Source organism: Protopterus annectens, chromosome 10.part0 (genome assembly GCF_019279795.1).
Source record: "Protopterus annectens isolate FY-2018-M chromosome 10.part0, PAN1.0, whole genome shotgun sequence".
Classification (NCBI taxonomy): domain Eukaryota; kingdom Metazoa; phylum Chordata; order Ceratodontiformes; family Protopteridae; genus Protopterus; species Protopterus annectens.
In genome coordinates this window covers 818562196-818579062 of record NC_056744.1, presented here as the reverse complement: position 1 = coordinate 818579062, position 16867 = coordinate 818562196, and the positions used below count along the sequence as shown (strand labels likewise).

At 40.8% G+C, this 16867-nt stretch overlaps 1 protein-coding gene across 5 annotated transcripts in view; it reads left to right on the top strand.

The window, feature by feature from the left end:
- TBC1D4 (TBC1 domain family member 4) overlaps positions 1-16867 on the top strand; it is a 2350609-nt gene that overhangs the window by 2115139 nt on the left and 218603 nt on the right. For all 5 annotated transcript variants that reach the window (XM_044085628.1, XM_044085627.1, XM_044085626.1 and 2 more), the window contains one exon: positions 12421-12579. In XM_044085628.1, the coding sequence (XP_043941563.1) occupies positions 12421-12579 (159 nt within the window). The remainder of the gene's footprint in view (positions 1-12420; positions 12580-16867) is intronic.

The window sequence follows — 16867 nt, the reverse complement described above, 5'->3', positions numbered from 1 at the left end:
AATCTCCATTTCTTTCTCTTTGGCAACATTTAGTTTCAGACAAATAGGTTCTGAGGCACATTCAGCAGGGTTTCAGGGTAATAATTCCACTCCCACCAGACCAAAAACCTCTTGTTTTCTTCCATCTCATAGCACATGCCATCTCCTGGGGTAATATAAACAGTTCATCCTTGCCAGTTGGGAAAAGGATTTTATTTACAACTGTTTTTGGTTGCCAAAGAAAGAAAATATCATGGAGACCGGTTCTGGGCCTTTATTCCCTAAACCAGTATGTGATAGTGTCCAAGTTCAAAATGCTTTCACTTCACAACCTGTTACCTCTTCTTGAGTTTTTTTTTTAATTTTTTTTTGATAACATTAGATTTAAAAGATGCATATCATCACATTCCTATGCATCCAAATGTCAGGTCTCTCTTAAGCTGTTTACCCTTTGGGCTAACACTGCTCCATGTGAGTTCACAAAATGTCTATCTGCTGACATCGCTCATTGTAGGCTACAGTGTGCCCACATTTTTCCACATTTAGTTGACGTGCATGTCTTTGCAGAGCCTTTTTCAAAGTGTCAGGAGTCTCTTTCTTTGGTGCGGAATCTTCTACAAAGGCTGGGATTCCAAGAAAACATTCAGAAGTCTTTTCTGACAACGTCATACAGGTTTGTCCTGAGGTGTGTGCTAGACACCTCAGTAGAAAGAGCTTTTCTTCCACAGGAAAAAATAAATCTGTATTTAGATCTATTACATAGGTTCTCCATTCAGACTTTGCTCACTGCAAGGGAATACCTCAGGGTTCTGGGTGTCATAGCATCTGCAATTCTCACAATCCCCCTTGCAAGACTTCACATGAGAAAGATACAATGGTATCTGAAGTCTCTTGAGTCCCAGCACCAACACCCATTATTTTTTCAGATTCCTGTTGTGGGATTCATAATAAAATAAATCACTTGGTGGAGACATCAATTGTTCCTGAATCCATTTCTCCCCCTTCTCCCCTCAAAGCAGTGAGTCACCAGAGATGCCGTTGACTTTGCTTGGGGAGCAGTATCAAAGGGGATAAATGTTCGAGATACCTGTGACATTAAAGACAGATACAAGCACATAAACAAACAAGATGCTTGCCATTAACAATACACTCAACACTGTGAATCACTTGTCGTCCCTAGGACCACTTTAGTTCAGACAATACCACAGTGATATGGTACATTAACATGCAAGGGGAAAACAGTTCTTACCGTCTGTGCAGACTAGCCATGTTAGGTTGGAATACAGCTTCACAGCACAGTCTCACTATAAAGGCATCGTACATTCCATCAAAGTAAAATTGTGCAACACGCAAGCTGAGCAAGGCAAAGGCAGACCCTTATGAATGGAAACTAGATCAGGGGTCTTCCAAGATTTGATCCATCTGTGGGGAGTTCCTCAAGAAGACTTTTTTGTCCCACCTCTGAACAATCAGTTAGCAAGATTCTGCTCCAGGACTCCATGCAAGGAGGACTGGAAGACAGATGCCTTTTCTTTTCCTTTCCTTTCCTTGGACAGGAATATTCCTGTATGTCTTTCCACCTTTTACATTGATAGGGTACTTCTGAAAATTCAGAAGGAATCCCACAAGATCATTGTGGTGACTCCATTCAGGTCCAGACAACAGGGTTCTGCTTTCTTTTGCAATTGGCCAGACGAAATTATCACAAGCTTCCTCACAGACTGTATCTACTCACACAAGAGCAGAGGTGTATAATACTTCCCAAGCCCAAACAATTTCAACTCAATGCCTTGATGATAGGGGCATAATACCGTTCAGGCACCTGTTTACGGAGGACATTCAGCAAGTAGTAATGTAGACAAGAAAGTCTAGTAGAAAGTCATATATATATATATATATATATATATATATATATATATATATATATATAAGCAAATGAAAAATGTTTTCTAGATGGTGCCAACAATATGACCAGCACACATTTAGGGCTAGTTGTTCTCTAGTTTTGCAATATTAATGTAAATTACTATCCAATGGCCTGTCTTACTCCTCTATAAAGGTTAATTTGTTGGCCATTTCAGCATGTCTACCCATGGATCCCCCACTTTAAATGCATTCTCATATCCAAATGTTTTTGAAAGTGGTATTACATATAAATTTCCAAGAAAACCTGTGGCTTCTCCTTGGGATCTTAATTTTGTGTGAGAGAAACTAACATTTGCTCCATATGAACCAGCTAACGTGGCTGACTTGAGGTTCTTAATATGGAAAACAGTTTTACTGAATGCACTGACCTCTGCAAGAAGAGTATCTATTTGTAAGCTCATAACACATTTTCCACAGTGACAGGGTTTCTGTGAGAACTAATCCTACTTGTATGCCTAAAGTGGTATCCGAGTTTGCTTTAAGCCAAACTGTCCATCTCTTTGTGTTTTTCATCGAACCCAAAAAGGAGGAAGAAAGGATAATTCATATCCTCGATGTCCATAAACATCTCGGGTACTATCTGAAATCTTTCAGAACTTCACTAGTTGTTCATTTCTTGTGAAGGTATGAAGAAGAGACAAACTGTGTCAAAGCAAATTATTTCAAGATGTTGTTTAACCTTTTGTTATTCTCATCACAACAGAACTATTCTATGCAGGTGTGATGCCTCTGCACTGGCCCAGTAATCAAGGAACCTCAGTCCTCACCACTAACACCAGTGAGGGTCATGCACATTGGGAGGATGACAAGTACACACCAAGTAAACTAAAATTTCCCTTAGGAGCACACAGAGATCACAGTCAGTCTGGGGCTGGTTTCTCCTTCTCTCTCCAGACCCCCAGTAAAACTCCCCACTGGCACAGCTATAGGGTTAAGATCTCAGCTAAGTGATCAAGCCAAAACCTCCAGCACCCTCTCTGTCCAACCAGTGGTTTGTGTCCCTGCCCAAGTAGCTCATACACACACTCACACACACACACACACACACACACACACACACACACACACACACACACACACACACACACACACACACTTTGCAATTTGATTTATACACAAACACACAGACATTCCTGGGGAAGGCTGGCACAGGTTCACTAGCTATGCCCCCTTTTGCCCAGACTATAAGGTAGAAATCACTGCCACCAACCACCCTTATTTATCAGCTACTGTAAGGCCCTTACAAAGGGTGACCAGTTCTACTGTGTAATGTTACTATTATCCAAATGGTAAGTGAGACCAACAGCAAGGCTATTTAACAGTGTCACCAAATATATATACATGTACTCTAAGAGCTTAAATATCTCTAAGCAAGCCAGACCCAATTAAAATGTTTAAATATATTTAGTAATAAACAGTAAAAGAACAAGACAATACTCAATAACTCAACACAGTGATGACATAGTTCAGAATCACAGGAAATACTTTAAAACAACATTGCAGGACAGTCTGAAATAAATACAGAAAACATATATTTTAAAAGCAGCAAAAACACAGATAACTGTAGCAAATAAATGAATAAAAAATGCAGTATCTGTAAGGAATCACAGCTTTTAATACAAAAATTCCTCCAGTTAGTGAATTCATTTCCCTCCTCGGAGACTTCTACAGACTGAGGCCATAATACTCCACATAACACATATGTACTTACAACCCTCACATGATCCTATCACATGACCACTTGCTACTACTGAACCACATTTTCAATGTTTTAACCCTTTCCTTCTCAAATACATAGCAAATTCCTCTCTGCTATTTAGTCAGCAATAACCACCTGACAGGAACTCAAACTTTCCAAAAGATTAAGGAGTTAATGAGGTTGATGGTAGTTTCATTTAATTTGTCATCAACTCCGACATAAAAAACCCCCCAAGATCTCTTGTCTTAGGTTCACATGCACTTAGCCAGTGTGAAAACTGCAGGACTTTCTAAAGATCCACTGTAAATGGATGGCATGTTAAAAGTGATCTGCAATTCACTCCTTCCCAAAGGAGGATGTATTGAAGAGATGATACAATTTGCTGTCGCCATCTGTGACACTTCAAGTAATGAAGGAAATCTTATGGGTGCATCATCTGTGAAAGTATACGTAATGAAGGAAATCTTAAGGGTGCATCATCTCTGAAAGTATACATAATGAAGGAAATCTTATGGGTGCATCATCTCTGAAAGTATACGTAATGAAGGAAATCTTATGGGTGCATCATCTCTGTAAGTATACGTAATGAAGGAAATCTTATGGGTGCATCATCTCTGAAAGTATACTCTCCTGGGCTGTGAATAACACGGAAATCTGATGGTATAATGTAGCTAAATGAGGTCCAGATTTACCCATCAACCAGATCTGCTAGATAAATGCCAGGTTAGGTGTACAAAACAAATCAGATGCCATACCTAACTTGTTTCAGACTAATCTTGCATTAAAAACCCAACCCTGCAGAGACATGGACAGGGCATGTCTAAAAGTCAGAGATAATCACCTGACCCTCAAGGTACTACAGCAGCACAAGAGAGATTCCAGGTTTAATTTAATTTTGCTCTCATGTGGTACCCAGCCAACTTGATCCTGACATAGCCATCCAAATCACTGCATGCAAAAAACAAGCATTTCATTCCCCAACACTCTTGACACTTGCTAATACCAAGTCTCCAACTTTTAAGCATACTGAAAGATTATTAGTGGGAAGATCAGGAGGTACCAGGAATACCTATAATGAACCTATAAAGAACTAAAACACTGATGGCTGCAAATACACAAACTATAAATTGGTTTAGTAACAGAAAATGAGGTTATTATACCTTAAAACTGGGTGTCATAAAATGACTACATTAAACAAAATGTAAATAATTTAAGCTAAAGACAGCTAAACCAGAAGAAAGCATAAAAACGTAGCCTGGATGTCAGACTATAAAAGAGAAAGAGAAAATGAACTGCTATTAAAAAACAGCAGCATAAAAAAATGACAAATCCTTTAAAACAGTGGTGCACAACCTTTTTGTGGGGAGGGCCACTACATGAATTCTTAGTGCATCTGCGGGCCACCTCAAAACATAGTAAGTCATTACGGGTTAACAATAGGTACAAGTGACTGGCATTTTTACTTAAGACAGCAGTCATGAAATTGCCTGTTTTCTACATAAACTTTGCATTTAAATTTATTCTGGCTTGCAGCCATAACTTATTACAAACTCTTGCAAAAAGTTACTACTGTTTACAGACTACAAGTTATAAAAAACAAAAAAAGTTACTTCTGCGGCTAAAATTAGAGGTGTGCGCAACTGCAGTCAGTTAGGTAAGTAAGTACATGCTGGAAAGTTTGCATGACTGGAGTAAGGCATAGCATTTTATCATGTTTTAAAAAATGTTTAGTTACTCTCTGGGGGCTGGATGGTGTTGCATCCAGGGCCAGATTTGGCGTCAGGGCTGGACGTGGTGCACCACTGCTTTAAAAGAACCTGATCAAATTAGGTTAGATTTTAAAATAAAGGAATGCTGAAGCATTCATGCAGCAAAAACAAAAACAACATGGAACTGTCGAGCGGTGGAAAGAGTTAGATCATATAAAGACACAGTGAAGCACTGTTAAGCGAACATTCCAGAAATGAGAGGTTGAAAGGGGGGGAATTAGCTATTACCTTTATTAAAATTCCTGCATGAAAACAGTAGTACCAGTCAAAAGAATGAAAACCCTAAGCAAATGTTGGGTTAGAGATCCAGTGTCCAAGGAGGATTCTGCTCAACTGATCTCTGATCAGCTGATTGAAATACTTTCCCATCCTTCATTCAAGCCTGTTTACTCATCACCTTTAGGTTCATAGGTTCATACTAGGCTATCTGCCCTAGGGCATTTATAAGCCTAGCCAGAGTGTGTTTGGCTTTCGCCACCCATTTTAAATTAATTTTGCTATGCCCTTTTTCGAGGTTAGTATACTGTGCCTCTGTCTAACAGTGACACAGAAGGGTAAACCTATGATCTCCCATCCACTCATCAAGATTATTCTTGAAGAGAGAACTTTGAAGTTTATTTTTTGGAAGGCATGTTTTTTGATGGCCATCATCTTTACCCATACAATTTCTGAGCTTCAAACCCTTACCTAACTTTATATGGTGTTTCACAAGATGTGGTTGTCCCTTAGGACAAGCCTACATTTCTTTCTGAGTGATTTCAGAATTGCCCTTAAATCAGGTCCATTGATCTGTCTGTCTGTTTTCCTTGCAGCGGTAGAAACAAAGGGAGAAAGGACACAGCATACCCAGGATGTGTTTTAGTATCTCAGGGTCTACCTGAAGTGAGTGTGTAACTTTAGGAAAATATCTCCTCCTTTCCCGCAAGTGAAGAGCTGACTTTTTCCAAGCAAACCAATTGTCTACTGCATTATCTTTTGCCATTAAGTGGCACACTGCCCATCAGGAAAGTGCGACAGTCATAGGTTGCTTTTTTGTGCTTGCTTCAAAAATATCTTTGTTGCATACATCTGTGCCACTGTCACATGTTCCATCAATTGTTTATTGTTATGGAACTTCACCAAGCATTGCTTGAACAATGACTCCAGTTCCAAGTACAGCAGTTCAGGATTCAGCCTTCGGAGCTTTTGCCTTTTGGCTTTCCTCTTCCTCCTCCTGCTACCTGGGTATGTGGTTTGGGGGAGGGCATTCTTATTTAGGTTTTTTTTCCCAGTCACAGGCCCACTGAGAAGTGTCACAAACATATTCTTAACTGCCCAGGATTTTGCCGAATGTCTTGACTTTTGCCTTATGTTTTTCTTCTGTTCCTCATAAAATTGGTGTTTTCTGGCAAATTATTGAGATTTGAAATCACTAAATAGTGACACGTTTAAGTTTCATATTTCATGTTCTTCATAAAACGCATGCTAATGCAAAACCTGTTATTTTACCAGTGTTCTAAGTTTATAATAGTATTTAGAATCTTTCCATGACTTTGGCTCCTCCCACACACATTATTTTTGGATTTGTCCAGAAATGTTGTGCTAAGAAGTTTAGATACATGCTTCCAAGTATTAGATATAATAGACACTTTCATGCTATATCTATTGATTTATGAGAGAACTCTCCTTGATGAGTCAAAACTATTTTTGCAACATCCCCATTTCTGATTACCTCTCTGTGTAGTTGTTGCTATTGATCCCCTTATATCCTTGCAGGACTAGCCACCTCATGATGTGAACATTAGCTCTAAGTGATGGCTACTGTTAATGTGGCACCCTGACCCCATGTGCAAAATGGGAAAAAGGGGGTCAGTGCTGATACCATAATAGTTTATGGCTGGAATTCTTAGAGAACTGTGCAGTTGCACAACTCACTATACTCGTAAACTGAGTTACAATGCTCCATAACAATGTAATTCAGAATCATGCTTACTATGTGTGGTGTCCAATCATATTAAGTAGTAATTTACAGTGTAAACAACTGTTCAGGTCTGCACTCTACCAAGCACATAGGGAAGGCTTGTACATTCATATGTATACACATGCACACAGTATGCTGACCCTTTAAAAACAAACCTCAAGTTGGAGGTTTAGCAGCCTGGAAGTGAATGCAGTCCCATTTGCTTATAGAAGCTTATAAACTGTCCTTAAATTTTTGTTTTAATAGTAGTAACTTAAAAAGAGAAAAAGAAAAAACACGTTTGACAGTTTACAAGCTGTGTTTAAGCATTCATGATTGTGATCATTTACTGACAGCTTATAAGCTGTCTAACTTTTTTGTGCTGGAAAGTCTAGCTGCAGATACTTGCACACCCCTTTACCATATCCATAGACATGCAAACATCAACAGCAAGGCTTCCAATCATTTTCATTTACACAAATGCTCACACATTCCCAGTTGTATCCTGTGATAGGCAGACAAACTTCACACACTCACTACACAACTCTCCTTACGTGGACCATTGATCTGAGCAGGCAGAAGTGGAGTACTGCAAACCTGTTCTGCTTCAGTGCACTCCACACTGCTCAGACAAGTCCATTTACTAAAATAGTTGTCAATGGTTAAGTATGTCAAAGGAAGCTGGCACCATGGCATAGCGTCTTAAAGCCTTAAATATAGCCAGGCAACCTGGGTTCTGTTAACAGATTGGTTGCCTGAGGCATTGGCAGGGATGGATGGGCATGCCCCTGGAGAAGGGAAGTTCATCTCAGTACTCGCTGAGAGGAGGCATGGTCCTTAAAGAAGGGAGAAACCCTCCGATTGTTTCTGGGATGAGGGTAGGGGAAGTGTGTTGGGATAAGCGTAGATCATAAAACAAAAATTCCTTCTCCTCACAGAACCAGTTGCTGGCAAGACCCTCCCAAGATGCTGTCAGGTTCCACGCTGGCCTCAGCCCTGAATCAGTGGTAGTCAAGAGGATGAAAGGAGGAGCTGGTAGACCTGGCGAGGCGATGGGGTCACTGGGGTTGAGACTGGAAGATATAAAGAAAGGGAGGGAGAGAACAAAAAATAACTGTGCCAAAGGCATAGGAAAGGTGGGGTAAAGGAGAGAGCTGTGCCAGGCACATGCTACTTTGGAGTATAATTGTTACTTTAGAAGAGATGCTGATCAGTTCATAGTTGAATAGGTCTATTTGCTCATTCCCTCTGATGTCTTTTGATCAAGCAGTGCAAGCAGAAGTAAAACCTGGGGTATACGGTATTTCTCCACCATCCATTGCCATTCATTGGTGATGAATCTGTCCCTCCCCTTGTTTGACGATATCCCCATTCTATAGATGTTTTAAGTCATAGGGAGTAGGGTCTCTCGTGAAATGTCCTGGGTTATGTTCTGTTCTCATATAAGTTGGTCACTTGTCCTTCTCTGTTGTGGGAGTGCCTCTCTAGTGAAACATATGGTAAGTCATCTAATCTTGAGCTGAACTTCTATGAGTCGGGCACCTCAGGTCGATTCACCCTAGTGGTATGTGGTATGAGACTGAATAGAGGGGCCTTTCAAGCTGCAGCTTTTGTCTGGTCAGATACATTCTGACCGGGCTTTTTACTTCTATTCCTATGCCTGGAAAGCTTGGTAGCAAGTACGGTCAGACTGATTCTGAGTGATCACTTTCAGGTCAGCATTGTGATCAATCATAGGTCTAACTTTGAGATTTAGATCAGAAACTTTGGATGATGCTAGATGTGAAGATCCATAGTGATCAGGTGGGTGATTCTGCTGACTTTTCCTAAGGTCTTTAGCAACATAGCAGTGTCTATCGACCTGGGGATGTCGATGTTCCTTCTGTTCTTTGTGACTGACTTTTTTTGCCTAGTTACTGGTAGCTGTATTTCTCAACCTTTTCCCCTTGTTTTATGACTATTTTGACTAGGCTCTGATAACTTCAGTTGTGCCAGCGGATTGCCAGTTATCCGGTTTTCTGGAGGCCTTCTGATTTCTCGAATGTGTTTCCACTTATTTGGTTTGCAGTCATCAGCCAAACTAACATCTGCAAACCCGCCTGCCCCTGTACTTGAAAAGTGGAACAAGGTGTGAGAGTGGACTGGGACTGAGCCCACTATGACACCACTTGTGACACCAGGCTCTTGCAGACAGGCCAACCCCCCTTGTGATGCTCTTTGTGTGGGTTCTGCTGTTAGTTCATTTGATCCCCCATCTTGTGATGTAGGGGTTTGATGTCAAGCTGATGCTTTTTTGCTGACAGTTCGGCGATGCCTGGCCTGAGGTAGGTGCCAGGCCTTTGCCCTTTGCTCATGGCACCCTGTGGCCTTTATGACTTTCAATCTCAATCCAAGTTGGCCACTCGAAGAGGGTCAACCAAGTTTAAGAGGCAGGTGAGTTCCATTTTCTGCAAACCGTCTTCCCTATCATTTTATTTATGTCTGTCCAAGCTTGTTATGAAAAATGCAGATAATTAAGAAGGCTTCCATGGCTATTGGCTTGTCAGCTGGATCTGTGGCCTCAATCCTTGTATATAAGAGGCTCCCCCCTCCTGAGAAACCACATGAACAGTGGGAGGTGGCTGCTCCTTAGAGGAGGTAAGGTAACTGTGTTGAGGATTAAACAGATTAAACAGATTCACACAGCGCACACATGGCAGGTCATATGGACCTGGTGGAGACACTGTCATGCCCAGTTTGGCACCTAGTGCTTGGAGATGTTTGACCTTCTCAATCTGGATTTGGGGATGGGAGGGGTTTCAGAAGTTTCTGTCTCTTTTGGGGAGGGGAGAATTTTGGTAATGTGAAGTTTGTGCTATGAGTGTCAGTTGTTTTTCCTGTCATTCAGGCATAATTAATTTTGAACTCATGAGTTTTTCTTCTCCCAAGCTCCTAGGTTTCTAACATCATTCTAATTGAATAATTTTTCTTCTTAAAATTCTTCTTGAGAGCATTTTGCGATTGCTCTTAGTTTTTTGGATGATTTTTCTCATTAGAGCTCTTAGTTTTTACTTATAATGATCAAAGGTGTCTTACCTTTCAAGGATTTTTGTAGCTTTTTTTTATCCTTTGTTGTTTAGATTGTTGGCTTGCTTGGAACTGGGCGCCAGCAGGTTGGTTTTGTCTTGGAGGATCAGAGCAGTCCTGTTTTGTTTGGGACCTGCCAGCAGTAAATGTAGCTGGCGGTTGCGGTTTGACTAATGTTTACAGCCGTTTTTACCACTGTTACCACTACCACAGGCTTTTAAAGAGTGAGACCACCAGTTTTTTTTTTGAAATGAACTTTTGTGAAGTTTGTTTTTCAGGTGTTTAGGCATATTGGGGAGGGGGGAGCGAAGTTGGTTACCGAATGGATGATCTCTGATCTGATCATGACGGGTAGTGTTGGATTTTTGATCCCATTTTCGTGATGATGAGATCAAGTATGATTTCTCCTCTTCTTTTGTGGGTGGGATGTTGTTATGTGGCATTTGAGTTGGTTGGTTTTATCCAGGAATCTTTAAGGTGGTTAGGTGTTGTTGAGTAGTGTTCCATTAGTCTATATTAGGAGCAGTTAAGTCTAGTAGTATTGGAGTGGTGTTTTTCCTTTAATGTTTCCAGGAAGGCAGGCAATGTGAGAGTTGTGAGGTTTGTGAGTGGCCTGCCTGGCTGTGGGCAAATTGCAGAGCAGTATGGTTAATTGGTTACTGCACCTGGATGGTCTCCGATGCATCATGGTGCCACCAACCTTCAACCTTGAGGTGTGGGTGTCCTTTATGAATATGGACACCCCCCCTCCTTTCTTGGTGTTGTCCGGATTTTGGGGCCGGATTTTGGTTCCTGAAGGCATTTATCAGTAAACATTAAAACAGCGATTACTGGGTACTTAAATGACATGACTGTGAGTGATTTTAACCTGTGGCAAGATGGCATATTGCATCTACATAATATCTCTTTGTCGCAGTTTTTTTTCCTTTTTTGGTTCTCAGCTTTTAGGATGTTTTTAATGAGGTTGAAAGTCTCTGTGTTGGGAAGCCCAAGGGTGTCATTCTCCAGGGCACCAAACAGCTGGGAGCTGCACTGCTTTCTTCTGGTCTGCACAGACCTTGCAAGAAACAGATGTCTGCTGTTTACAATATTACACAAGGTAGGGGTCAGAGAGTTTCTCTTTGAAGTATAGGAGCCTGCTATAAATAAGTTGCTTTGCACTGAAACTATTGTATTTTCATGTTGCTCTGAAAACAGAGAAGCAAGCTGCAGTACTCCCCTATGAGCCCTTGAGGTGAATTGAGCAATCACAGTCCGCTTGCATGGCAACTGTGAATGGCAGCTTGTGGGTTAAATATGTTATCTTTTTTTTCAGGAAGTATTCTGGCTCATGGCTAGGTGTGGACTGGTAGGTTCAGGAAATAGGCATGCTTTCCTAGTGGACAGCATCATGATGTTGTGGCATGTGTTGGCAGACAACATACGTGATACTGGTTGTGGGATCTTTGAGGAAGAAAAATCAAATTGCAGAGGAAAAAAGGTCATTCGCAGCCAGAGACCCAGAGAAGATTGCCTTATTGTAGATTTGCTGATACAGTAAAAGCATGTTGTTTTGCTTTCTTGATGTTCAGCTGATGGCTTAACCTTTTCACAGCAGATGTTTCACACAGCAGGAGGCAGAGACCTTCAACCAAACTTCAAATCCATCATGCTGGCAGCTAGCAGGATATCAGACTAGCGAGCCTTTTACTGTTCTATTCTATTCTGTTCTGCTCTCTCTTTGACAACCTGTTTATCAGTCTGTCTGTCTAGCTATCTATTGTTTTGTTGTCTAGAGGGATCCACTGTGCAAAACTCCTTTTCTTTGCAGTCTTTGGTAGAAAATCTTCAGAAATAACATACTAAAATGAAAATCTTCTCTACATATTAAAAAAAGCAATTTGATTCCCCCTTGTGTGACATATCCATTTTGTAATGTAGCAGTGTAAATTCAGATGTTTTTACAGAGTGTGAATATTATTTTTATGTTTGCCTTTGTTCTTGATTGCAGGTATAAACACGTTTGTTCTGTAAGTCAATGTCTTTTTCTTTCCTTCTCTCAGGAGTACCAAAGAGTCGTCGTGGTGAAATTTGGCAGTTTCTGGCTGCTCAGTATCGCCTTAGGCATCGTCTGCCAAATAAACAGCAACCACCAGACATTCCGTACAAAGACTTGTTAAAACAGCTGACAGCTCAACAGCATGCCATCCTGGTTGATCTAGGTGAAGTGAATACTTTGTAAAATGTATATTCCTACGTGAACAGTAGGTGGCAGTGTGACAACACAAAATTTGCTGTTGTAGTATTGCGCGGCTGGTAGATTTTATTTCTAAGGTGGCTAATCTTTCAAGCAGTGTTTTTTTTTTTCTATATGACCACTTTTCATTTCATTTGACCTCATTTCATTTCATTTGACCTCATGAGTTAACTGGAATATGCAATTTCTAATTCATTATTTCTTCTACTGACTGTAATATGTGGACTATTTCTGTTGATGATGTTAATGCTGATAATGATCCCAACAATAACAATTCCACTTGCCTTTGACTGACCTGTCGAGATGCTGTATTGAAGGTGTGTGCCTGTATTTTTTATTTTTAATTGAAAATATTTGCCAGTACTTTTTAATTTATGACGGTAACTGGCATTTCAGTTGTTTTCTGCATATTTTGTATACATCTTGATCACAGGCTAGCCATGGATAGGCTTATTCGACACTAATAGCAGAACTGATATTCAGATTTCTCTTTGAAGTAGACTGCATTATAATGTTATTTATAAAGGGAACATAACTTTTGCGCATTCATTACAATTAAACATTAATCATTTAGGCTAATGGAAATCACTTTTGTATCCTGGTCAACAAACTTAAATCAATTACAATATAAATTCTTTTTCAAAATGTTTTAAGATGGGAATTTGTAGACCAATATTGTAGGTGCAATGTCATTTTTGGAGGGGGGTACTGTTTATCTCATTTGTAATGCAAAATGTATAAGAATATTTAGGTAAACTTGAATGCCGGAATGAAGGGTGTATCTTTCTCTCCCTCCCACTTTCCATAGGAATCTTGGGACCTGTTTCATTGTTCGTAGCCCCAAAGCAGTCTCATCTTAGTTGGGTGAAAGCTAGGTGGTTAGTTCTAACTGAACTAGCATTATAGTACTGATTGGAAGTTTTATGTTGTACATTGTAGTGAGTGGTTTCCCCTAATTACATGCATGACATAGAGTCATGTTAGGGAAGTATATGCATGTTTCCACTTATTCATGCCTGAAGACATTTACTGGTACCTTTCTGCATAATATACAACCTGTGCCCACCTAAAGGATGCCAGGAAATGCCAAAATCCCTAGCCTCCTATTCCTTCCCAGAAAAAGAAAGTCTGTCGACTGGTTTCTAAGTTAGCAAATCACACAGAACTTCTGAACCCAGACCATTAACAAAACCATGGCTGTAAGGAACCACTCTCTATGCTTTTGAGGAGTGAGCTTTTAAACACTGTGCCTTCTACTATATAGCACTTGATCCTGGTGTAGTCATTGTTCTAAATTGTTTTGGAACTTGGAAGTAATTTCCACTTCTAGTGTGTTTCGAGCAAAACATGGCTTGAATAGGTAATTGGTATACTTTAAACAATGGAGAAGTATTTCTTTTAACTTGAAGTCATTCTCTTTAAAGTATACCTTGTTTACAGGTGTTTGGTGATGAATTGCACTCTGTAATATATTTCTGAGAAAGTATTTCTTTTATTATGTCAATTATGTATAATGACATTAGGTCTTCAGTGGTGTCTCGGAATGGTTATGTAGTAGTTGAGCATTCTGCGTGCTCTTATTTTGTAATGAAAAGGCTTGGAGACTAATCTTTTGCCTTCTTATGAGTGTTTCCTCGGACTTAACCTGATGATTGTTGTTCTATTGTAAAATAATATGACCTGCAGCAGTCAGAGCCAATGTTGTCTTTTTTGTCTGATTCAATGTGTGGGATGTCAGATCCAGCCAGGTCCGACCTCGGCCCCTTATACCAGAACTTTGGATCCAAGAGCTCTGATTCCTCCCCTACCCACAGTTCTCTCTCCTACCTGTGCTGTCTCAGATCTTTTATGCCTCCTGAGTAAACCAGGCACGTGGACAGAGGGCTCCATCATTATTCATAAGTGAATGCTTTTTCTTCCTCCCCTTTTAAAAAGTGTTGAGAGTTTGTAGCATTAGATAATGTTAGGACTTTAGCAGAGCAATTACATAGATTGGTGTGTCCTTCATAGCCTTTACTAATAATGTGTGTTTATATAGATAATATTGGGATACTAGTTTATAAGTGAATTTCGTCTTAAATAAGTAAGGTTTTTATATAGTTAAATTACTTTACTCTGATGTCAACAGGTTTTAAAAAGTGCTTTCCCTATGGGCGTAAAATTCCACCCCAAGACCAACACTCGCAGTATGTTTATTCCTTGGGACCATCTCATTTACAGGATTCATGCTCCATCTGTGCTGTTTTTGGCAGCAGAGCCCTCTGAGGGCGAACAGAGAAACTGATTTTGAAAGGCCTTCTCCCTCCTGCAGATAGGGTTCAAAATGCCTTTGGATCTGAAGGCATCTACCTTTTCCCCTTTCGAAAAGAAGAGGAATAGGAAACAGGAGAGATCCAAAGAAAAACAGAAAGGGATAAAGCTAGAGAAATCAAAAAACAAGGAAATTGAAGATCGCCTGGAGAAAACTAAGAAAAGGTCTCCTGACCCCATAGCTATTGTGGGTCCAGTGCATAAAGTATCGAGACAATCAGATCTGAATGTTGCTCAGAAGCAGACTCCTCCAGAGATGTCCTTTACTCTGGTCCTGATAAGGCCCAGGCTTCATTCTCCCATATTGCAAAAGATACCTTCAAAGCTTACATCGATAGCTTCATTCTCTAGATCTGGTCAATCTACTAGGAGTCTTAGGAAATTCAATGTCAACAAAATGATGAGGATGTTTATGACCGCACAGATTCAGCTAGTAGTCCTCCCAGCTCTATCCTCGAGGAAATGGTCTGGGATCAGTCTCTTCCACCCTGACTGCTCAACCTTCTCACCTTCCTATACCATCTCCATTCCCAGAACCGGTGGACATCAGATCCAGTCTTCTTGAGGTACCAGCTTTGGAGTCTGTATTCCTGCAGATTTCAGCTTTGACATCTTCCCTCACTCACTTGACTTTGATGCATTTGGGTTGAGCACAGTCCCTGAGCCAGAGCTTCTGTGTCAGAGTTCCAGTGGTAATGTTGACCCAGAGATTTTCTTAGCAGTCGGTGTCACTCAGGACTTCAGCATTAGACAGTTCAGTTCCAAGGTCCTCTCTAGGGGCCTTCAGCCACTGGAATCGAGAGAGCTTCTGACTCAACTAATCTAGGTGGTGGTTCTTCAGTTCCAGTAGCTGATTTGGCTTTCCAGGCTGTGTGGAGGGCTTTGGCTGGACCAGGATGACTGGTATTCTCCCAGAGTTTGGATCCATCCAGACTTTGTCTTATATCTGCGCCTATCTTCTCACATTCTGGTAGACAAGGACAGATGGATCCCTTGGGCTTCAAGACTACACCTCACTTGAGTCTCACATCCAGTTCCAATATGTCCCCTTTAGGAGTCCCAAGGCACATTTCCCAGAAGAGGTCTTATAAAAGCAGGCATGTTAACTCCTCTCCTGAGTCTGTCACTGAAGACAGCAACTAAGATGAAGAAGGTTCTCCATATTCCCCCCCCCCGAAAATGTCTCTTTCGGAGACATCTTTGAATTGATGAAACAAAGGGGGGCAAGGTCCACTGAAGCTCCAACGTCTGAGGAGTCAGTGTTTCTCAAAGCCTTTGGGTCCAGCCCTTCAACATCCTGAGTGGTACCTCCTCCTGAAGCCTTAGTCAACCTTATCACTTAGAAGGCCCAGTAGGAGCCTGCTGTGGCAGAGCTCATTCCAAAGAAGCCAGGTAGAATTTTTGTTGCTTCTAAAGAAAGGAAATTCTGAGCTAAGGGGTGCCCCTGTATATGCCATAGTGGTCACAGCAGCCACTAAAAAGGAACTGTCTGAAGAGAGTTCTTCTCTCCATCCCCCTAATAGGTAGTCTAGGGCATTTGACAGGTTGGGGAAATGGACATACGCTTAAGCCACCTTCTGTCTTCATTCATTAAACTACATGGCTCAGTTGACACACTTCAGAAGAGATTTGATAAAGGAACTTTCAGATTCCCTGGTGGGTAACTAAGCAGCGAATATCCAAAAAAACGTGTATTCCCAGTTTGTCTACCCTACATCACCACCTGTATATACCAAACAAATAACAACTATTCCTACATATGCTGAGGTCCTTACCAGAAGCCTGCCCAAACATCAGAGACCTCCCAAACACAAGCAGGCCTCACTCAACACATCACCTGCAGAACATTGTACACACAAAACCTCACACAACAGTGTCTCACAAAGCAAGCCCTAAAGGCATAACACAAAACCTAACATCTTAGTCATTGGTGATTCCATTGT